Here is a 23,825-nt window from a genome sequence, read left to right as displayed (position 1 = left end):
CCACATGCTCCCCTGACTCTTGTCTCCCCTCCCCCGCTTCCCAGTTCCCCCCCTTATTATTATCCCAATAAATCGCTTGGAACCTGGACTGGAAGAGCTGCCTTTCTCGACCTGTCATAATCTGCAAAGACCCCGTCTGGACAGCCCCACAGCTCGCGGCTGCTGAGAGCCCTCCCTGCGTGTTTAGGCTCTGGTGCAGTCCTCCCCATGCAGCAGGGGGAGAGCTGCTCATGAGTCCACGCCACTGCACTCCGCCTCTGTGTAAAGACTCCCTTGGAGGTGCTCTGTGCCCACAGAATGGCATAGAATCATAGAATATCCTAAATTGGAAGGCATGCAGAAGGATCATCAAAGTCCAACCTCTGGCCCTGCACAGGACCACTCCAGGAATCATACCATGTGCCTGAGAGCATTGTCCAGACACTTCCTGGGCTCTGTCAGGTTTCATGTTGTGACCACTTCCCTGGGGAGCCTCTTCCAGTGCCCAGCCACCATCTGGGGGAAGAATCTTTTCCTAATATCTAACCTAACCCTCCCCTAACACAACTTCAGGCTATTCCCTTGGGTTCTGTCACTGGTCACCAGAGAGAAGAGATGAGTGCCTGACCCTCCTCTTCCCCTCACGAGGAAGTTGCAGACTGCAATGACATTTCCTCTTAGTGTCCTCCAGGCTGAACAGACCAAGTGACCTCAGTCGCTTTTCATATGGCTTCCTCTCAAGGCTCTTCACCATCTTCATTGCCCTGCTTTGGACACTCTGCCAGAGCTTAAAATCTCTCTTACTACATTGTAGCATTCAAAACCACAAAGAGGACTCAAGGTGAGGCTGCCCCAGTGCAGAGCAGAGCAGGACAATCCCCTCCCTTGCCCGGCTAGCAATGCTGTGCCTGATGTACCCCAGGACACACTTGTCCCTCCTAGCTGCCAGGGCACTGATGACTCATGTTCAACTTGCCACAGATCAGGACCCCCAGGTCCCTTTCCACAGTGCTTTTCTTCATATAGAATGTGCCTTTCTCTAAGGATGCAGTGGGCCATGATCCCAGCCACAAACCTGTCCCAAAGGCAGCTGCTTGTCTCACCACCACCTTGCAAACGCAAAACACAAGCTGAGTTAATAAAATATGCTTTTAATGTGGTCTGCCCAGAAGATGCCAGGCTTAAACATTTAAAGCTCTTTCTCAGGGCAATGAGCACCATGTCTATTATTATCTTAGCACCTTCTTTGTGGCTGCTCATCCTCTGTACCATACAATGATTCATACTCCATTGCTGTAATCTAATTACAATGATTTGCTGCAGTGAAATTCTTTGGAGAAAAAGTTTTTCTTCAGTCTTTTCTGTTCACCTGAGACTACCACACAGTGGGGATTCAGCAGAAATCCTTTGAAGCCTGCTGGCTAATAGTAAGGGAGCTCAGTCTCTCAGCAGATTAAGGGACATAAGAGCACCCTCCCTTGTCATTATTTCTTTATCTGCCTTTTCCGTGCCACTGCTGTGTGCAAGGCCTGTAGAATGAGCTCTTCATTATTCAGGATGTTGTATTCAGCCAGCTGAACCAGACGGTCATACACCTTCTCAGTGTATTGAAGGGAATATGTTGAATAAGGGGAACAGCAGCCATAGAGATCAACTTTGCCATCCTCCATCTCTGACTCTGAGCGCTTCTGACCTAGGAGGAAGGAGTGAGAAGTCACTGCTGAGAGAAATCACTCTGGTCATAAACAAGCAAACTCTTAACAGAGGAGGGAGAAGAGGTGTCTCTCCACAGAGAGAGTTCACAGAGCTAAATTACTCATTTGGCTGTATTTTTTTTAAACAAATAATTCTTATTCAAATTGACAGCTCAGTCCCCATCTCAGGTGGATACCAGTGGCATCACAGGATGAGGGGAGACAAAAGGGTGATTATTCTTACATGGGTCTGCACTGTAGTTCTTAGCTGTACCTGAAGCTACCTACAGTATGTATCTATGGATGTACATCTTCTGGATACATAAAGTTACCTGCAAACTAACCATCTGCAAGATAACTACCCTAGGGATTGAAACATCACAGCCCTGGCATCAAATCTGACATGGTTAAAAAAAATTAACTTTGAGTAACAGAAAGGTTTGATGTACTGAAAAGAGTCAACAGGGAAGTTCAAGAGTTGGTATATTAAATATATTCCTTTTAATAGGCTGCCCATGATGTAAACCTTCTTTTCAACATGTTTGAGTACTTGCCTGGTGCTTTGTATTTTTGGAAGGTATCATTAACTAGCGGGAAAAATAGCAGTACTGGTGCTCCTGGAGTCTCAGCACCATCAAAGAGGTAACACTCCTTCAGCTTTTTCCTGTCTTCTTCACTCACATCCACCCTGGGGAAAAGGATTCCCTGCTCAGAGCAGTACTTGCAGGTCTGGTCCAAAGCCTGGATCAAGGAACAGAGCAGTACTAAGACTTAAAATAGGATTTTAAGGCTCAGGATTTCTTGGAGTCCAGTAACAAATAGGACTATTTTCTAAGCTTGTGGTACAAAAGCTCTCAAACCCCTTATGGAAAGCACTGTGCCATTGGACAGAAGCTTGTGGGGCTTTTTTCTGAGTCTTAGCACAATACAGTTGTATTGTACAAGAAAAATGAGAATGTGTACAGATGTATCACACTGCAGCATTAAGCTAAAAATGCTAGTGTTTAAGACTTCTAGTAGGATCAATAAAGAAAGCACCTAAGTGTTAAAAAATTATAGGTATACACATGTTGAAAAAGAAATAAAGATTATTTAAATTACTCTCACCTGTATCTGGGATCCTGCACTATAATTTAAATGCAGGATGACATCCACCTTTCTCTCTGGTTTTAAAAGAGGCATGACACTTGTATTGATGAAAAATCCAGTATCTACCAGAGACAGGAATTCATCCGATTGCGTCAGCTGGTTGGGAAATGTGTCTAACACAGTATCTGAAAGAAAAAAATGTTCTTGCTTTTAGTGCAGTAGTGCAAAACTGGTTGGACTGTTTTCCACCCTCACACCACGTCCACAGCGCCCTAACTTGTTACAGTCCTTGGGGAAGGGAGATTTGCCATATTCTTCTCTTCTGGCCTCTCAGCGCCAGTCACACGCAGTTTTGGACCTGCAGCAACATTTATGAAGGGGGTTTACTGCTCCTCCCCACCAAGTGTGTCTTTGAAGAGAGGAAGCACCTGGCGGCCCAGCCTCAGGAGGTGTGTGCCACCAGCAAACCACTGACGTAGCTCAACACCACGCCATGCTACATCATGCAGCATGATCAATCACAAATTCATCTCATAGAGGTTCTGCCCAAAGCTGGCTTCCAACCTCAGAGAAGGTTCAAATCAAATCTGGTTGTTCATTTTGTTCAGTTTGTTTATTCTCTGCCCAGGCTCACGGGTCTCCCGTTACCTTTCCACCTGCAGAAGTGTGTGTTCTCCAGGTAGTCGTTGTGCACCTGGAAGCCCTTGAGGAAGTTGTGCTCCTGGGCGATGCAGACGCGGTCGGCAAGCACAGCTCGCAGGGCGCTGCCCAGGGGGCCAGGGGGTGTGAACAGCCTTGTCTGCAGCTCCTGCGGCTTCGCTGGCAGCCGGGGCTCCTCCTCTGCTGGGGAAAACATGGTAAATCCACCTGCCCAGAGCTGGGGCAGCCCTCAACAAGTCAAGGTGAGTAATAAACCCTGGTGTCTTCTCTTTATAAAAGGACCCACAAGCACAAGTGACCCAACGAAACAGAGAATAAGAAGCTACTCTTACTAGACAAATACCATTTCCTTATACAGTCCAGACTTGGATAAAAACACCAAGATCCAGTGTCTAACAGCAATAAAAGTCTGCTCCAGACATACACATGTTTGTGGTACAGACTGAATGCAGGCTTTGGAAAAGGACTGCTGTTGTGCTCCTTTGGATTGCTGTAGCTCCCACTTGAAGCAGTCATAATCATTTTGCTCTACTAATAATTTACAGATAATTCTTATTATTTCTGAACATTTTAATCATCTACCAACATCAATGTTGACCCCTGTTAGATCACACGACTATCAATTTTTAAATTATTCATTTGTACTTTGCAGTATGAGACATATAACTCCATCTAAAAATAAATACACAGTGAGAAAGAAGTATGGTCATTTACCTATATTGTCAATATGGTCCCGGGTCCACCTGTGCCAGAAATCTTCCGATGAATGGGACAAATTCCAGATATATAACACATTGAATGAAAATAAGCTACTCCATATGCCTGTAAAAGGAAACAGCTTTCTAACTCAAACATTCACATAGCATCAAAATTGTTATCATGAGATGAAATTTGTGAAGTTTGTTTTTCCTTATTTTGTTTTAAAAGCATGGTGTCATTTTTATTTGGCTGCTGGTTTTTAAATCTTATTTTTGGTATCCAGTTCTAGTCTTTTGGTACTTGAGGCTGGACATCTTTGTGAATTAATATGGTTTAAGGAGTTTGTATTTTTAGGAAAAAACCCCAACTATCATAAAGCTTATATAAAAAGAAAGAATGAATGCTTGCAATCAGAGAGATTTGATGTGGAATTATACTGATAAAGGCATAACTGCAGCATCATCTTACAGCTTCTGCTTTTGTAGGATTCCCTTTTTGAGAATGAGGCTATTAACACACTGAGGGACCAGTTTTGACCATGCGTTTTTGAGCATGAAAGACAATTTCTTTAGTTATCTGTTAGGGCACAAGTTCTCACTGGCTTTTTTGTTCAGGGAGTGCAAATGTGTGAACATCCAGCACAGACTGAGGCTAAAATAGTATAGTGCTTCCTTTCTCTTCAGTGGAGTGGCCAGTCAGAGAGAAGTTAGCATGTGAAATCAGTCACAAGCTGACAGATTTCCTCTTTTCCTGGAAAATACATATCCATGCTCCACTTCAGTCAACAGCAAAAATGTTTCGAGGATGGCTATGTTGTTTTCCCCTCAAGCTTGTCTGGCAGTGTGGAAAGTGGAGCTAGTGACGTGTGGCTTAAAGACACTCTGCAGCAGAGGAGGTCTGGCATACTCCCTTTTGGAGGAGCAGGAGCAGAACCATGCATTCCCAAGGACCTGAGTTTTATTGCTGTACTGGAACACACAGTATATTTTAATTCAAGACTAGGTTTAAAAATGTAAATAACTATTTGGCTGTGCCTTTAAATTTTCTTCTTTACTTCAAAATAAATCCATCATAGTAAGTATTAATTCAGCAAGGAGATATTTATCCTCTGTGGTGAAATTGCCCTGTTATTCCTGCAACAATACTTTATTAGTCTGCAGTTTATACAGGTCAAATTAAAACAAACAAAAAACAAACAAACAAACAAACAAAAAAAAAAAATACAAACCCCAAAACTAAACCCAAACCAAACAAAAAAACCCAACCAAACAAAAAAAAAAACCCAAAAAACCCACGCACCAAAAAACCCCAACCAAAACAAACAAACAAAAAACCAAAAAAAAACCAAAACAACCAAACCCCAAAACCCCCCAAACAAAACAAACACTAAGATAACTTGTTGTTTTTAATAGCTTACCTTCCAAGAAGCAGATCCTGGATTCAGGGACTTTCTTCATCAATCGTCCCATGAAGAACTCACTGCCAAAATCCTCAGCGCGAACAAAAACTCCATACTTTTGCAATCCCACCTCATACGGGGTGAACTCCACCCATTCTGTAAAAACGAACACAAAGAAGAGAAGAACTTTTTATTACAGCACTCAAAATAATTTTTGAGTCTAATATTGTGAACCAGTAGCAATGAGTTATAGGCCTGCTACAACAGAAAACTCAGGAATGTGAAAAGGCTTTGGAAAAATTTTGTGTCTGTTGCATAGACAGTCAAACTTTTACCTGACCACAAGGATATCATATGAATACACATCAGGTGAGGTTCTGGTCTGCAAATGAGAGGAGGTTTTTTAGGTTGCTTAAAAAGACTGTTACATGATTTACCTCCTGAAATATAAAGACAAATGACTCTCAGAAATCTCATAATTACCTTTGAAATCCAGAGTACTATAGTTGTTCTTGACATTGACTGCAGTGTAGATGGGAAGTGGGTTCTGACCACGATTGATGGCCCATTGCTGATCAGAGAGTCTGTGGTTGTCTTTCTGTGATTCCAGAAATACAGTTACATTGAGACAAAAATTAGCATGACAACATTTTCTCTGCATCTAAGCTTGCAGGGCAGAAAAATTCCTGCCTCTAATGTATACTGTGTGCTTGGTTTATTTTCTGAAATGTTCCATATTTTTCAAAATTTCTGTAAGTATTCTGTTACCTGCAGACATCCAATCTGATGCCAGATTATTTGAGGATGCATTAAGATGAAAATGGAAAGAAACAATGAAGAGCAGAAAGCAGTACTTTTAATATAAAACACATTACCGCCTTATGCTGGAAGTTTGTGTAAGACCTCACATCTTTCAAAAGTCTGCAGGTCCTTTTGTTAATACCTTTCATGGGTATGCATAATATTTGCAATTTTGTTATTTTTAAATAAGTAACTTGCAGAATATGGAAATAAGTTCTTAAACTGTAATATTGTTTAAAAATGTTAGTCTTGGAGTTCTCCCAGAAAACATATTCAAAATTTCACAAGCAATAATGCTGATTTCCACCACGGGTGAGTATCTATAAGACTGGCACCAAATGTTATGGAAATGGATTTGCATTTGCACACACAGAGTCTCAAAACAAACTGCTTTTCTCAGAGCAAACAGAAAAATATCTTCTCCAGAAATAAATTTTCAGAAAATAATAAGCCACTGTAAATGCTGCTTTATAACATACTGTACCCCATCATGCAAAAAAGATTCCAGGACAAGCCCCCAGAGATCTATAAAAGATGTTTTGTGGCCCTCTCTTTTCCGTTGGCACAGCTGCTTTTTGTAATACTTCAAATATTCCAAGGAAAATGAATTTATTTTGCATTTTGTCATATGTTTTCGAGCCTCACTGATTTGCTTGTCGAGATCCTTTTGTGACCAGTCAGCATCTCTGTACAAGTTTGACATGGTCCTAGGAAGAGGAAATACATATTGAAGGGGGGAAAAAAGCACACCAAGGTTTGAAATAGGCAATAGCGACATTTTATGTTTCTATTTTAAATTCTTGATTTGAAATTAGGGTTTCCTGTCTTCAGTTCCCTATGAAACTGCCATGTTCCTTTTGAGATCACTGTCATTACCCTGTCAGAATGGCTTGAACAATTTTCCATAAACCATTAGAAAAACATGTGTTTTCATGTAGTTGCAAATTATGTGACTTTACCCCCATGAAAAGACTTTAATCATCTGTCAATTTTGGAAGAAGATCAAAATGTAGGACTGCTGAGAAGGTATTACAGATAGAATACTGTACGTCAGCCCCAGCCTCCTTCAGCACATCAGTGCCATCAGAGAGGCTCCAGCCAAGAGCTGCCCGGTGTTACTCACCATGTAGTGCCAGACAAGCCAGTCAGGTAGGTGGCACAGTCCAAGATATTGAGTTTCTTGAGCCCCCTTAGGCTGCCATAGAGTGCAGTCAAGGATCTCATCCCTCCTCCTGTGGTCATGATGGCCACCATCGGGGTCTGTGCAACACAGGGACACAAAGGGCTGGTGTCACACAGCTGCTGCATCCAACTGTGGCTGTCAGCAGAGGCCTCCTGATGCATAAAACCTAGCACCACCACATGTGCCCTGGCACAGACTTCTTTCCAAGTGATTTCCACTGAAATATAAGCTACCATTTATTTTATTAAGGAGAGCAGGAATAAAAGTGATGACAATTTTTGCTTAGATATCTGACACTTGTCTCCAATGTGTTCAACGTAGGTGTTTGGTATGAAACAAATAAAAATGCATTCATTCAAACTAAAAGAGACAGTAAGAGAGAAAAAAATCAGTTCAAAAGGGAGGAATTAAAAAGAAATCTCACAGGTTGAAGAGAGGAGGGACCATCAACAAGGCTAACAATAATAGTGTAAAGGTGGTGGAAGAAGCCATTCCTATAGAATCTAGCCTGGCTCCAAGGAATGTGTATCAGGAGAAGGGTTAAAATCAGGACAGCAACTGCAAAGGACACAAACAGGGTGAGTTTAGAGGTATGGGGCAGTATTGGAGGGGCACAGGAGTCTTAAGATGAGGAAAGATCAGGAAAATTTTTAACTATTAAGAAAAAGAGGTCATATTATGCCATTATGCCCTCACTGCCCAGCTGTCAGATGTTTTAAATGTTTGCCTACAGACCTCATGGTCCATAAGCTCCTGTTCCATCTGCAGGACCTTCTTCAGAGCAGGAATAACATAATTCTTCCTTTTGCATAGAAAGTCTTGCTCCTGTATGCAGAGGTCAAATCCTAAACGCACATCAAGGTGGTCTGGGCTGGAGCGGAGATCAGGAAAAAAGAACATTCCATTTTATTTTTGGTAGACAAGCTCAGAGTTTCCAGTGCAATGAAATAAACCAGATCCACAAAATACTACATTTACAGGAGGTCCTTTTCCTACACTCCCAAGCAAGTATACAATGCTGCATGAAAGGATGAGAAAAAAGGACTGCTAAATTTGTAAGCAGCTATCAAAAAATCTAAGGAAAGACATTCCTGCAGCTAATTTCTGACACATCTGCTATCTGGATTCTCTTGTATTTTAGTCTGCAGTGAGAGCTATAGGAAAAACTTCTCATACTTTCTTAAATTAGGCAGAAAAGTTTGCTTACATCATAATGAACAATGCCAGGTGATCAGCCACACTCTTCCACAGTGTTAAAAAAAGATAAAAAACTGTGTTGAGCATAAAACAGGGTAGCATAATTGGCTTGTAATATTATTTTTTCCATTTTATGCATATTTTTCAATATTCCTGTCTCAGTTTGGGTTACCTATATGTATTACACTACACCACATATAGTTGCTTCCAACTCATGTGAATGCACATCACCTGCTCACAGGACCTACTGTCCTGCTGTGAGTGCCTCCTCCCCAGTAAAGAGCCAAGGGTGAGATGAGTTCACCTAAGTACAAGTTAACCTCCAGGAGTGGTCAAGTCTCTTACCAGTCTTCTGCCTTCGCATATAAGTCAAATCTTTTATCCTGAAAAGCAAAAATGTGAACAGTGTGAGTGCTGACAGCCTGCTTCTCCCCTGCAGCCTGAGGAGGAATTTCAGCTTGTGCCATCCTAGCAATGTGAGTACAAATCAGGAGCTCTGAATAATCCAGCAGCCTATGCAAATTGACTGAAGTGTTTTACTGAAAGGGAAGTTGTTAAGTAATTTCTAATGTTTTCTGGCAGATGTAACATCTGAGGATAACTGCTGATTACAGAGAAATGATAATGTACACCTTAGCCATCTCTCTTAATACCTTCTAGGCAGCCAGCCAGGCTGCAGCCACACCATGATTCTACACAGCATTTGTTCCCCTCTTTCTGTGGCTCATACCCCACAACAGCTATGACCCTTTTATTCTAGATGGATTTTTTTAACCATGAGTCTAAAAGTGCTTTGTAAAGCATGGTCAGCATCAACAGGAGTCTGAGGCTGCCTCAGTCAGTTCAGGTGCCTCACTGGTGTGCAAGAAGGGCAAGAGCAGAGCTTCAAAATTTAGTGTAAGATCAGGATGGAATGGCAAGATGCCCCCTGTACCCACATCCATTCAAACAGAACAAGGCACAACCTGGCCTAATTGCTGAATCACCTACCACTGTTAGGCTGTGGTATTTTTGCCTGCAGGCTTTCATTGTCAGAAAGCACCATGGTAATCATCGGGGGAGGCAGACTTCCACATTTGGGTTTCTCAGCCTCTCCCACAAAAAATCAGGCACTCACCTCTGCTAAGAGCAGGTTTTTTCCACTTGGAATGGAATGAAGTTCCAGATTTGGAGAGCCTGTATCATACACACGTGACTGCTGAAAAAATACAAATACACCCAGGTTTATATTGTAAGGAATGTTATTCTCTGCCAACAATGCAAATTAATATTACTGTTTATGGTGTCTGACACTTTACATGCCATGACTATGTTTTATAAAGCTCAGTTGTAACATACTGAGGAGGGAGGTCGTTTCTTCCCTGGTAGCGTCACATCCAGTGTTGGCTGCTTGTATCTGGCATAGTGGAATTTGGCAGGAGAGGAGGAGCTGAAGAGCAGCTTAGATCCCAGCATAATGTCCTGGGTGCCTTCATAAGAGCCTTGCACTTTAAAGGAGAATTCTTTTTCTAAGGAAATTACACAAAAGCAGACACAGATTAGTTTTCTCATCAAAACTGGTAACAAAAATTCTTACAGTGTCTATAGCAAGGCTGTTCTCATGTTTTGGATTTGTTAGGGTTTTTAAAATTCTTACATTAAGCCAATTGTGTTCATTATATTAGCACATTAGTAAAAAATAGGTGATGGAGAAATAAGCTTACTTGATTTCTTCCCCTTTTTCTTCTTCTTCTCAACCACCTGAACTTCTAAGCAGCAAATTTTGCGAGACTGTAAGAGACATGAACTGTAAAATACCTCACAGCAGGGAATTTTCCAATCTGATATTCTGTTTCCTAGTCTAAATGGGACACAAGCAGGGCAAGGCAGGAGTGCAGTGTGGATGAACAGGGTTTGTAGAATAGAGAAGATAACGACAAAGTGAAAAACAGTACTTTTAGGATCCCGGAGATGCAGAGGACTGATTTAAACAAAATTCATGAAGAAGCAAAGATAATAAATGAGAAAATGTCAGGGCTGGGAAGTCCCTGGGTAAAAAGCACAGTTCTGAATCCAGGAAATGACATGTGCATGGGACAGGGCAAACCCTCTCACTTTGGCAATAAAGGAATTTGGGAGGAGTGATGTCTAAGGAAGAATTCAATGCTGTGATGATGTCTCAGACCTAAACCACTTCCATATGTTTCCTTTGCAACATCAAAGGGATGTTGGGATGGGGGATCTCCATGCTGCTCCAGCCACAGCCTCTCCAGAGGTGCCATCCACAAGGATGTGTCATGATGGAGTGGGAAATGGCAATGCTGGCTTTCTCAGTCGAGGGGTATGTTGTCCTGATGACTGTGAGTCAAGTGAAACAAGTGTGGCAACAGGACAAGAAAGATGATGAAATGCAACACTCACCACTAGCACTCCATTAGTAATGATGGTTTCAGGAGGGCCTGAACTAGGAAACAGAAAGAAAAATACATTTATAATAACTCATTGAAATTACAGTATAGTTCATGAACCCCACCCTTCTCCTGATTTTCCTCTTGCATATTTTTAGCTGCATATTGGATTTGAAAGAAAACTCACAGGAGACTTGTTGTACAAGTTTCCTCACTCTACTATGTCAAGGCACAATTGTCATCCTACCGGCTCATCCAGTCCTGGAGCTCAGCAAAAAAAAATGCCAAAGGTGCTCTGAGGCCAAACCATATAGTGATTTTATGCTGAGTCCCAAGCTAGGGCTGTAGATGGTTTAATGAAATTCAATTTTTAAAAAATCACAGCTTGTTGGAAGATGGAACAATAAGGGGTCTGGAACAGAAATCCAGTGCATTATTCCATGTTGTGGTTTGAAGGGAGGTGGACCCTCTTGCTGATCTCAAACGCAAATTCATAACAGACCAGCAACATTCCGGTCTTAAATAATGTTCACTGCGTTAGACAAAGCAAAGGTTTTAGGGTGTTCTCCCTGTTCGCCTGAAGTTCATGGGAGGTCATCCTGGCATGCACCCATTTGTCGACACAGCTCATAGCACAAATTCCTTGGGAATGATGCACTCTGGATAATCAGACCAGATTATTTTATGCCTCTGAATTACTTCTTTTTGCTGCAGGTTATGTTGCATTTCACATTTACTCACATATTATCCAAGGCAAATCCCACCTCCAACTCCTCATGTCTCTGGAAAATAAGGAAAGGAAAATATTTTTGGTACTAGTTTACTGGCAGTAATCATAATGCAAGTTTTCATTCCCACAATCTAGATATGCATGCACTGTTTGTGACTGGCAGAGCATTCAAAATACAGGCACACACCACCTCACATCTGTGAGTCTTGATCCTCAAGATTCTTTACTGATAGGAAGCGTGTGGATGGCTGTGGTAGCAGTTTTTACCAGAGAAAATTTTTGGCTTGACTGCATCTGCCGGAGCCTAAGGGACAGACCTAGGAGGAGATGTTGTCTCATTCCGAGTCTCAGCAAAGAGAAAGGAGAACTGCTGAAGAGGCTAGTCAAAGCCTTCTGGTGTAAGGAGGAGAAATGGTGACATGCAAAGCAGCTGTGGAAGAGGAAAACTTCTTTTCCTGGCAACAAGTTGAGGGCTTTGGGACAGAGGTAAATATGACATTAAGGCCTGGTGTGTGAAGTGGTGGAAAGGAGTATTATCCCAAGGGGGAAGAAAGCACAGGCAAGAGGAAAACAAAAGTGGAGACAGAAGGGTTGATGAATAGCAAAGTGAGATCATGCTTTAGGCTATGTAGTTGCTCAAATTACCCACTCAATTAAAGACACCAAAAAGTTAATACTATAGGATAAAAACATTTACAAAGGCTTGAAGAGTATGAACTCTAACTGCTGTAGCTGTGCAAACACAGTAACAAAAGGCTTGAATGCAGTATCTGTAACCACTCAGTGATCAGCTGATTAGCCAAAGTTTTAATTTCAACAGAGGTTATTGGAAGTCCACACACTGCTCCTTTGGTATTTTGCAGGAAAAGAAATTGTCAAATAAGGCATTTAAAGACAATGAACTGCAGTGTAGAGCTTGGGTGTTTGTAGATAAGGTAATTCCTCCACTGAATGGTGCATGACAGATGTACAAGGGACTGGAAGGGAACTGGAAAAGGAGATGATACACAGAACATACTGGGAGGTGGGATGTACAACTTTCAGTCTCCCTGGATATTCAAGATAGGATTATTTCTTGCTGACAAGCTGGGTGGCATGACTTGGGCTTTATTTAAACACCCACGCCACAGTCCATAATTAGCAACTAGTCTGGTTTGATACTTAGCTCTGATCGCAGAGTTATTACTTCCTAATTACTAGGCTAAGTAATAAGTTATGACAAAAGCTTTGGGTACTGGCAGGGACACCCTCCTCGACCCTCGATGGGGGCAGGCTTGGCAAAGTGACAATTTTGCCAATACACCTGAAATTTGTGAGCCTCTGTGGTCACCACCAAACCCTTCAGTGTGCCTACAGCTCCAGGTGTGAAGAGGTTTTTCCCTTGTCAGAGTGAGAAACAACTTATTTCTATGTGGCTAGGCAGCTGACACACAAGAAGGAAAAAAGGGAAAATTTTACAAGCAACATTTTGGACAGAAAAGCTAACAAACACATTCTCACCAAGCTATTCAATTTCTTATTTCAGACCTCACCTGTGAATCACACTTGAAGTGCATGAAGACTTCCTCTCCCAGGGAAAGTTTGGCTATATCAAAGTACACCGTGAAGAGGTGGTCATCCTGAGTAACCACATCCATATCATATAGTGCCAGCTCCAGCACATTCTGGGAAAGGAAGAGAAGGACTTTAGAAATGTGTCAGGTTTTATTCAAAGCAGAAGATGCTGGGGACAACTGTTTTAGTCAGCTTCTGTGAGAAGTGACAGGACATGAAGAAAAAGAACAGGAAGGGAAGGGAGTGGAGAGGAAATCAACTCCATGTTGGCACCAGCCTGTGAAGTGGAATGAGAGGAAATCACAGACATTTCAAATGCCATATTCTACCCATGGCTGAGAGAGACAATTGAATTTCATAATATGGAAAACCATCACAAGGATCTGAGCTATTCTCACATCTTTCTGCATCTTTCCTTGCCTCTTGAGAAAATTGCTTATGTCCCTTTGCAAAAGAGTAAAACCTCTCAGTTTCTTCCTAGGTCTGTTACCAGAAAAGTCCCAGTTCAGTACCTTAACCTGACTCTGGATCCTGAAGTAGAAGGTTTCGTTCCAGACTGGGTCTTTGCAATTCTTGATGGCTTTAGTCTGAAATTTTTCATTTGAAGCAGTTGGCAGCCACAGGCTCACGTAGCAATCAGTCTGGCTCACTGTATGTTAAAAACACAAACGCATCTAAGATGAGGATTTGCTCTAGAAGAGAGAATTAATTGAACAATATGAAATTTTGTTTTCAAAGAGAGACACTATGATACATAATGGCATATTTGTTCAACATAAGCATTACAATTTAGGTAGGGGGAATGGAGACAAAAGAAGGGTGACGTGACTGTTCTCTAAATAAATGTGATTAGAAATAGAATAAATACATTAAACATGAAGGGCTTTCTCCTCCTTTTATGTCATCAAACAACCAGTTTAGCTGAGGGTAAAAAAATCCAGGACAAATGCAGCAAGGGTTAAGGAAACAAAGTGATATCTTCTCTTTTAGCCAAACAGAACAAACAAAACATTAAAAAAACTTTCTGATTTCTTTATAAATAAAGATACAATCTTGTATTATATTTTTGTTCCAGGCCAGCATAAGAGGAGCTACAAAGTGTAAAAATACCTGATGGGCTTTTATCTGGGAACGCTGGCACACAAGGAATCAGTGAGGATTGGTTAGGTGAACATGGTGAGGATTACTTAGCATTGAGAAAGCTTTGAGTACAAGCTAAATTTGAGATAAGGCTACTCAGTTTTCAGTATTTACTCACTTATCCCAGCCATTTTGCGTTCTCTGTTACATACATATACTTCAGAGGAAAACGTGAGACCTTTCCCCATTTTTTGCTTTCAACAGACTGCAGAGCTTTTACTGCTCTGTTTGGGGACATGGAAAAATGTGTGTGATAGGCACACCTGTGACCTTACAGAGTTATTTCTGCAGAGAACAAGTGCTTATGCAAAGAAGAGCAACACACTGTAGGTTCATTGCTGGAACCAGCACACCAAAAACAGAACTCTTCCATTCATGGAAGAAATCTAGAAAGCACTTTTTCTTGGAGCAGGACTAGCTATTAGCCCATGGAGGTGAAGGGGACCATGCAGAGCACTGCAGATACTCACAGACATCTGCCTGGTGGATATTTCTTGCTCTTATGATTCTTACAGTCAGTAAGTAACATAGAGAGGATTCTATCTGCAGGGAAAAAAACAAACATACAAAAGACAGGAATGAATGCTAAAGTTAGATATCATACTTAGATGACAGATGTGATCAAGAGAGTTAAACACCCAACTTTGGAACAATTTAGTTGCATTTTCTATGGGATTATAAAATACCCAATACATTTATTTTCCTGCTAATATATAAATCAAGTACTAGACTGAAATGCTTCTTTTATTCTGTAGCATGATATGAGGATTTATCTTGTTAGAGCATTTATTTGTTTCTTATCTAAAATCTGACTGCAAAAGTTCTAAGATTCAGTCCCAGCTAGGGAGAAGATTTATTTTTTCAATTTCCAAGGCAGAAAATTAAGAGATGCTTTAGACCTTTTTCAAGTGATACAATTACTATTGTGATGATTACTTTCTATCCAGGCATTACATGTATTCAGTCTCCTGAGCTATGGGATATGATTTTCTCATATTCCTGCTCTTTTAAATGTGCAGTACTCCCCAGAGCTGAATGCTGACCTCTGATAACCAAACTGATTTTAAGATCAGAGAAAGAGATTGCTGTTTTGCATTTCTACCATGCTACTTACTATGCATGTGTTTTTCATTTACAGGGATGTAGTTGCCCTCTTGAGATAAGGTCACCTCTGACTTTTTCCTGTGAGAAGTTTATCTCTAGTTTTGAAGCATGTAAACTCTTCACATCTCAAGCTTCTTTGCACTGTTTTGCATAAGAAGCGTAAACAATGTTTTACACCTGATAAGAAACTCTTGTTTGTTTCCTTTGGCTTCCCTCTTTCCTATTAGCCTGTGTTTCTGACCTCATGCATGACTTCTTTGTGTCTCATATTGCTGTTCTGATCTCATATTGGAGTCCAAACCTGAGTTCATATCTCTTCTTCCTTTACCATAAAATAAATAAATAAATAAATAAATAAGTTCCACATAACCTTTTATTTCTACTATCATGGAGAATGGGGGTAGGGGGGAAGACATAACATGCTGGGATATAAATCAGCAGGAAAATTTTGCTCCAAAAGACCAAAAAGGCATTTAGAACTACTACAGAGCCATGGACTGGTGGAGACTCCACCTATACTGCAAAATGACTATACAAGACCATTGCCAGCCCTGAAGTGGCATTAGCATGACAGTGACCTCATGAGACCCACTAAGAAAGAAGTGTGACACAGGTACTGCAGAAAAGGAGAGCAAGATTTTAGTTGGCCTGTCTGAACAGAACAATATTGGCACAATGTTATTAATGTCCTGGGCTTACACTCATAAAAAATAAAGTGGATCAGTGTTCATAGGGTTAATGGCATATACGTCCATGTGATGTCTCTCCAAATGTTTAACCTGAGTATATCTGTGCAGGCAGCTAGGGCTAATGAACACAGGTTGTTGAGACTGGGGGCAGTTAGCAAGTAGGCTAATGAAGAAACAGGTAAAATTAGCCTCCAGGTAACCAAAGTATTCCCTTCTAGGAAAAGGCACCAAGAACATTCATGCTGTGCAGCTGCACAGCAGGTCAATGGTGTGTAAATCAAGGGTGTCAAACCACTAAGGGTCCAAAGAGTAGCTGTGGATCAGACCACCAAGGACCTCTGAATTCATGTCTAAAACCTAACTCCTAAAGGCACAGAAATGAGGCAGGTACAGAAAGTGCTCAGTAATTACAGAACCAATAACTGATGCTGTCAGTGGATGGCTTTGGAGAAGGCACTTCCTGGAAAGGCTTAACTCAGTTTCATGGATCAGATCCCCTGGAGCCACCTTTGTGGTGATCCCAATGTGCCAAGAAGGCAGTGCAGATTGAACAAAATACTCAGGCATGTGAATGTGCCCTGTCATGACCAAGGGGCCTTGACTTAGACATCACAGAGCTATAAATAACAAATGACCAAAATCCTGTCAGCTTTGTGAGTTTTGCTGAAAAAAATTTGAGATGTTTGGTGTGTTCTTCTGAACCTGCTGTGACCCCTGAGTGTAGAGAGTTGTATTTCAGGGTGTATTTTCTCATCTTTAGGTTTTCCATTCAACTAATCAAGAAAAGGCTGGCTGTTCCTTAAACTGTGAGCACAACACCTGTTACTCAGCAACTTAACTCATCGCAAAAGAGAGTTCCTAATTATTACTAAACGACCTCAAACTAGAGAGAGGAGGTAAAAAGAGAGAGGTAAAAAGCTTTTTTGACACATCTAGTCCTCTCATTTCCTAGAGGAAATATTTCATGTCTGAAGTCTCGTGGGAATCTATTAGTATTTACTAGAGGCCAGAAGAAGGATTTATTCAGGAAATCAAGTGTTGAAAATCCACTTTAAGATTCTGCCATACTATTGTGACAATAAATGGCATAATTTCCCAGTTTTTGCTATCTACACTGGCAGTAAACTTGTACTTGTGCTTTAGCAAGACATACGTAGAGAAAGCCTATTGAAACCCATCCTTTTAAAGATATTAGTCTTGTTTAAACATATTGTTCCCCATGTGACAAGGATGGGAAACCACACTAGGAATTTAACATGAAGCAAGACTATGCAAGTGGAATGATCAAAACGATAAGCAGGACAGTGTTTCACGGAGGGAGCTGGATGGGTTACAGTAGCTAATTATGTTGTTTGGCAGATGCGGAACCCAACCTATTTTCACCCAGCCTCCACACAGCAGGAAAGTCCCCTTTACAGTTTCCTTTTGAAATTCTCTTTTGCGTTACCTTTGTAAGAGAAGCCTGCTGTTTCCCATCACGATTCAGCTGCATAGTTCTGTCTCCTTGTTGAGAGGTTTGCATGATCAGCTCCTGGAACAAGAAGGGCCAACGTTATCCCTGGAAAAACCATCATGTCTCTTAAAGGTAATCCTTGCTGGTAATTGAGAACTTCAGAGCCACAGGGACAGGGATCCCATGGTCAGTGCTGGCTGTAGAGCCTTGGCAGGAGCTGGGGTTTCCTGCAGTGCCCAGTGCCACTGCCAGGGCTGTGCTTGCCCCAGTAAACCTGAGCAGAGGCGTAGCAGCCAAGTAAGGTCCTCCCTTCATGACACATGGGGAGGAGAAGCAGCTCCTGGCCCTAGCTGTTAAAGGAACAGCAAACCTGTCTCCCATAAACACACCCTGTCATTAATCTTTCACCTTGAAGTACATCTCCATGCTATTTAATACTTATTCTAAAGCTGCACGTATCATGTCTCTGAAATTAATAAACCCCCTAAATATTCAAAATTCTCCCTTTGTAAATAAGCTCTAACTCCCCAAGTAGTTTTCATTTTCTTCCTGTGCTTTATTATAATTTTAAAGTTTCAATATTGAGGTCTTGAAGCCTTGACTTTCCTCATCCTGTGCAGAGTTGTAATAGTCAATGGTAGGTCAGGAAAGTAGTACCATCTTTGCACTGCATGCAGCACAACCACTTGAGATCCCACATGCCTTGCTTTGCTCTGCACCCTTCTTACCTGAGACAAAAGGTCATCTTGGTTCATTGTGGTCATGTTCACACGCATGTCTAGTGTTATCTGCGGCAATGCAGTCTCACATCTCCCAGCTTCCACAGACACCACCAGTTAAAATGTCTCATATGCAGGTGAGCAACTATTTTATAAACTGACTCAGAGCCCCACCTCTGACTGGTTTCTTAAAACCAGTTACTCCCCTCCCATTTTCTTTTATGGTAGGAAGCTGAATCCTGTGGTCAAATTAGTAGGAAAAAATAGCTTTGCCAATATAACAGGTGGAAGTATGGTGTTTGAGTCACTTTGCTCTATACTGGCCAAAGGCAGGTTTACAACTAAACATAACAGAAGGATGCCCTCTTATCTGAGCACTGAATTTTCAACTTAGCAGGACCTCAAAGCCCACAGAAATACACACTGCATAAAAAGATACAGCAACAGTACATAAATTGAATTTAGGTTATCTGTGACAGTAAGCAGATATAATAAAACAGCTAATGAGGAAAAAAAAAAAAAGAAGAAGTGACAGAACACTATTGCTCTCAGACAAACTTGGTTATTGCAAAAAACAGTTTAAGGCCTTCTGAACCACATGCCCCTACAATCCCAGGTCTAGGCATGCAAAGCAGCACACTCATATGGTGGTTTATATCTACTCAGCCAAGGTCCAGCAGGGCTGGGTCTCTCCGCAAGTCATTGTATTCTTGCCTTCTTCTTTCATATGGCTTGTTATTATTATTTTTGTGATTAGATGTAGAGTCCTAAAGCAATGACTTTCCTTAGCTTAGCTCCACCCCCATGAATACTTGTGCACCATTTTCCAGCTCAGACTGACTCTGGCTGCAAACTAGCTGCATTTAAGTGCCCATGTCTGACCCAATGAAACCTGCCAGGCAGAGGAAAAGCTCAACCCTGACCTCACACTGCTCTCCTCAAGGTCCTTGGCACACCTGTGACACCAGTGCTGGGGCAGGACACCTGCCCCTGTCTGCACCCAGCTGACTCCTATGCCACTGAAACTGGCATGGCTCACAGCTCACTGGAAGAGGATTAGAAAAGGCAGCCAAACAGACCATGACACACCAAAATTTCTGAGGAAAGGGATTCGTTTGGCTTCCCTGCTTCCCCAGTACCTTATCTACGAACAAAAAAGTGCTCATTCCCTGAGCATTCTTGAGCTTACTGGTCAAACACTGCCAGCAGCCAGCACAGGTCCCCTTTTGCACATTGCCATGCAAAATAATATCAACAGTCATCACAGCCAACTTGATAAAATAAATTTTTGCCATGGGCTATGGTATTTCGTAACACCATGAAGGGTTGTGTCTACATAATGGCATGTTTCCTCTGTGTGCCAGCTGCAATGATGTGGCTTGATGAAAAGCATTTTTCATCAGGTCACAGAAAACTGGCAGCATTGGCATCTGTCAGTCATGTTTAAAGACAGTGCTTTACCACGACATCTCCTTGAAGGGCAAAGCTATAAACCAGACTGTCCACCAGCACTGGGCTCTGAGGCTTTCACTCCCACAATGCCAGTGGCCAAAAAGCTCTCATTTTCATGAACAGCATTTGCAATCCACATCAGAGACAGACTGCGGCTCGCTCTGTACCTCTGCAATCTGTCTCTGAGACGTTTCTTTCTCCACGATGCTCACAGCAAGTATTTGATATGCTCTTTGTAGAGATAAAAACAGTTTTGTTTTCCAGGAACAAGGAACACACTGTGAACCTGAAGCATATTACTGAAATGCCTAAATATGTGGAGCAAAGCAGAATTTTCATTTTGCAAACAAGCCTTTATTGTCTGGTACTGTATATACAAAATATTTCCATGTAAGTAACATTTCTTCAGAACTGGATGGGGGCATGAGTTTACGGCTAAAAATTGTGTTTATTTTTCACAACAGGGCATTTGGGTAAAAATGGAGGCAATTCCCAGGGTTAAATGCAGAGAACATGGCATCATATTTCTGATTATGACTAGTGAAACTACCACAGAACAAAACAAACAAACAAAAAAATCAGCATAAGTGCATAGTTGTTCAAAACCTAAAGAGTTTCAAATGTTAATATTTATGCTTTGATCTTCAGGCTTGTAATATTAGGCTACAGTTGCACAAAAATGTAAGTTTTGTTTTGACATAATAAATGACAAAAGTGTTGTAAAAGTCATTGTGAACCAATTTGTAAAGACAATTTGTCATTGCTCCTTGCTAAAATGAAGATCCTCAGAGTGTCATTTTGTAACAAGCCAAACATGTTATTTGGCTGTAAATGAAACCTGTTATTTTCAGGTTGGGTTCCCTGGGCTGACGAGGTAGGCAGTCTATTAAAAAGAAGTTATGTTTCAAAACAAAGATGTTTTGTAAAATATTAACATGAAATGTTTCAACTTACCCAAGCATTTTCCCTGGTTTATTTTAGTCCCAGATCATATTATCTAGTAGATAGATTTTTTTCTGACTGAATAGACTCTTTGTTCAAAATTTTCCCAGTTGTCTTTATGACACAACTTATTAAAAATGTGTGTTTTTAATTAGACTTGCTCCTGGAATGCAAAAGTTGTTATGGATATATAATTTTTACAGCTCACCCTCAGCACAGTTCAGAACAGTTAAAAAAAGGCACTTTCAATAAAAGGGAAAATGAATAATGTTTAAAAATGCAAGCCCAGAACAAATGTAATTGTTGTATTTGTGCTAGATCCCATGCACTTTTTGTTTGGATTTTTTTAAGATGGTCTTAGTTGTTGCAGACCACTGACTCACTTCTGCTCAGTTTGTACAGGCAGAACTAAATAAATTAGAATTTTTGTTGATAGGCATATATCGTAAACTGTTTACATTGAGTAAGACAGCAAAGTTTTCACTCTCTATTGGAAGTAAAGTATTTTCACGTATTTTTTCTTTTTAATTTAAGAATGGTATTTTATTATAAGAAGTAATTCAACAAGGGAAAAAAAATCAGGGTGTTTTATTTTGAAAGCTTCTAAATAAAGTGTTGAGGTTTTATATACTGTCTCAGTACAAACCAATTAAAACTGACACAAATTAACAGGGAATTTTGATGTGCCCAAATTACACCCTTTGCTTTAAAAAACATTTTTATGTGAAAAGTCTTACACCACTTCCTCCTAAGTTGCTCTTTCCCATCACATATGATTCATTCACAGCCCAAGAGAGCCCAGGATGTGGATGCGACTCATGGGGCTGGTTGTGTGCACACACTTGTCCCTCTTACATTTCCAGCTTCTGTAGCTGCTCTTCGGGACACTTGCAAAACAGAGTTGACGCAGGGATCCAATACCAGCTTCCAGTTCTGTCTCAAGTCCTCTTTGTTTTCCAGGGCTGGTTGCACCTTGTGCTCCACAAAGCAGAACTGTGGGAGCAGAAGTTCATAATCCATTTTTATGGCCTGTAGGTAGGCATGCTGGCTGGGTTGTATAACTGTAGCACTGTGGTAGTAAAAAATCATTTTCCTTTATGTCATATAATAAGTTAGGCTTAAAATCACACTATTTAAAAATCTAACAGGTATTTTAGGCAGAGAATGTTCTACAGACAACCTTAATTTATGGAACAAAACATAGGTAAAAAGTTCCCACACAATGTCTTTGCTTACAGAGACCACTTTTTGGGAATGGAAAAAACCCCAGCAAACCACTGCATCAGCTGGGGGAGCTTCTTTCTGTAGTGCAGAATGGCCAGTGTTTGAAAAAGCTATGTCCCTTCTGGGTCCTAAAGCATGAAAAACTCCTCTAGGAAGACAAGGGCAGTTGGATGGGCGATCAGCACATTTTCTGCCTTCTCCTTTGCATTGCTGTCTGCAAGGCCTGCATAATCATCTGAGAGTTGTTGAGGATGTTGTACTCGCTGAGATTCAGCAGCTTGCGGTAGTTCTCATCGGTGTATCTGACTGAGAACATGCAGTAGGGGGAACAGCAGCTGGTCAAATCAAGCTGGCCATCCTCCATCTCTGAGCAACAGCGCTTGACTCCTGGAGGGAAAGAGTTGTTGCTGTGACACATTTATCTTAATTGGTGTCAAACTGTCCACAAAAGCCCAAAGAGCAGGATGTTTCTCCTGAAGAAAATTCATAGGGCTTAAATGTGCAAACAATGCAGGTCATATATCCCCACCCTCAGTCAAGAGAACATTGAGGGCCTGAAGTGAGGAGGGCGCCAGGGAGCAGTGAGGGATGGCATTGTAATGTTCATCTACAGCTTACTCAGAAACATCTGTCTCATTAAAGCCATGGATCAGGCAAGGATGTCAGCCTAAAAAGGCACTCCAAAAGCCAGTGCCAATGCACTGCAGGTCTTATCCTGGGCAGCTGGGATTTCTGTGAACCTCAGATGAGGAAGATGACTTGCTAGTAAGATAATAGAATTTAAGTGAGAAAGTAGCAGTAGAAACATGGAAACTTAGAGTTCCTGCAATCTGAAATATGAACCAGGGTGCCTGCCACCAGTATTCATCTCTGTCTTTCCATTTCTTGTGTCACCCAAATTCCACAAAAGCAAAATTTTGAACTTAACCTCTCTGCTACCAAGGAGCAGAGCAAATGCATTCTAGTAACCTGCAGTAAAGAGGAATACAAAGCAGGTGGCTTGGCAGGAAAAGAGTGACAGGCCCTGAACACAGCACAGTCAGTAAAATGATCCCTGGGTTGATGCTGCACCAAAAGGAGACACACTGATCTTGGTATTACAGGAGTTCAGCCTGAGACCCTTGTCTTGCTCCCCCACCATTCAGATGGTGACACTATGGTTCCTCAAGTGTAGAATGAAACACCTGGACAACAGACAAAACATGCATGGGGAAATAATCTGAGAGAGCTAAGCTTTTCCCAGGAAAAAGCTTTTGCAATTAGGTAGGAACACCCCAAGCAACAAATAGGAGAGAGGTGAAGGTAAACACCATCCAGAAGACACAGGCCATTTCTGTTCTCTTAGGGCCACGAGGTTGACATGAGTGAACATAATAGTTTTAGCAGAGATGGGAAAAACAAGTTTAAGTAGGTACAGTGCTCCCCATTTACCAAGCCAGCAAAGACAACCAGCAGCAAAGAAGAAGGCTCTGACTCAGGGAAGCAGTTGAGTCTTGTTTAATGCTTTGCCACTACTTGTAACTTACCAGGTGCTTTGTACTCTTGGAAGGTATCATTCACAAGGGGAAGAAAAATCACAATCGGACATCCTGGCAAGTCTGAATCTTGGAAGATGTAGCACTCCTTCAGATTTTTCTTATCTTCATCAGTCAAAGAAGCTGTTGGGAATGGGATTTTCTGCTCTGAGTAGTACTTACATGCCTTATCTAGAACCTGGAGGATCAAAAACT

The 23,825-nt window shown here is 41.4% G+C and overlaps 2 protein-coding genes across 2 annotated transcripts in view; both read right to left on the bottom strand.

The window, feature by feature from the left end:
• Positions 1-1,114: 1,114 nt before the first annotated feature.
• Positions 1,115-18,580, bottom strand: LOC146436369 (cytosolic phospholipase A2 epsilon-like). The gene is made up of 21 exons (XM_085062340.1): positions 18,487-18,580; positions 17,753-17,836; positions 14,983-15,055; positions 13,885-14,021; positions 13,351-13,482; positions 11,830-11,870; positions 11,102-11,144; positions 10,405-10,471; positions 10,040-10,209; positions 9,819-9,899; positions 9,047-9,084; positions 8,240-8,375; positions 7,445-7,581; positions 6,806-7,028; positions 6,004-6,118; positions 5,539-5,676; positions 4,137-4,244; positions 3,411-3,602; positions 2,781-2,947; positions 2,228-2,414; positions 1,115-1,672 (listed from the first exon to the last, which is right to left on the bottom strand). Exons 1-21 carry the CDS (start codon positions 18,532-18,534, stop codon positions 1,464-1,466), a joined length of 2,526 nt encoding a protein of 841 aa, XP_084918466.1. The 5' UTR covers positions 18,535-18,580; the 3' UTR covers positions 1,115-1,463.
• A 1,745-nt stretch (positions 18,581-20,325) lies between these two features.
• The window catches only part of LOC146436368 (cytosolic phospholipase A2 epsilon-like), a 33,747-nt gene continuing 30,247 nt past the window's right edge, over positions 20,326-23,825 (bottom strand). Inside the window, exons 20-21 of the mRNA XM_085062341.1 lie at positions 23,622-23,808; positions 20,326-22,482 (exon numbers count right to left, since the gene is read on the bottom strand). Of these exons, the coding sequence (XP_084918467.1) occupies positions 22,274-22,482; positions 23,622-23,808 (396 nt within the window). The 3' untranslated portion in view covers positions 20,326-22,273. The remainder of the gene's footprint in view (positions 22,483-23,621; positions 23,809-23,825) is intronic.

Source organism: Lichenostomus cassidix, chromosome 5 (genome assembly GCF_008360975.1).
Source record: "Lichenostomus cassidix isolate B80296 chromosome 5, HeHo_3.0, whole genome shotgun sequence".
Classification (NCBI taxonomy): Eukaryota; Metazoa; Chordata; class Aves; order Passeriformes; family Meliphagidae; genus Lichenostomus; species Lichenostomus cassidix.
Note: the sequence above shows the minus strand (reverse complement) of the source record. Positions and strands in the feature narration are given on the sequence as shown.

What these genes read in the sequence shown, in the direction of transcription:
- LOC146436369 (XM_085062340.1), bottom strand. Translation starts at nt 18,534, where the DNA reads ATGCGTGTGAACATGACCACAATGAACCAAGATGACCTTTTGTCTCAG. An exon ending in AGCAGGCTTCTCTTACAAAG is followed by an intron (nt 15,056 to 17,752) that starts GTAACGCAAAAG and finishes TTTTCCCTGCAG; the next exon opens with ATAGAATCCTCTCTATGTTA. An exon ending in ACACTTCTGCAGGTGGAAAG is followed by an intron (nt 2,948 to 3,410) that starts GTAACGGGAGAC and finishes TTTTTCTTTCAG; the next exon opens with ATACTGTGTTAGACACATTT.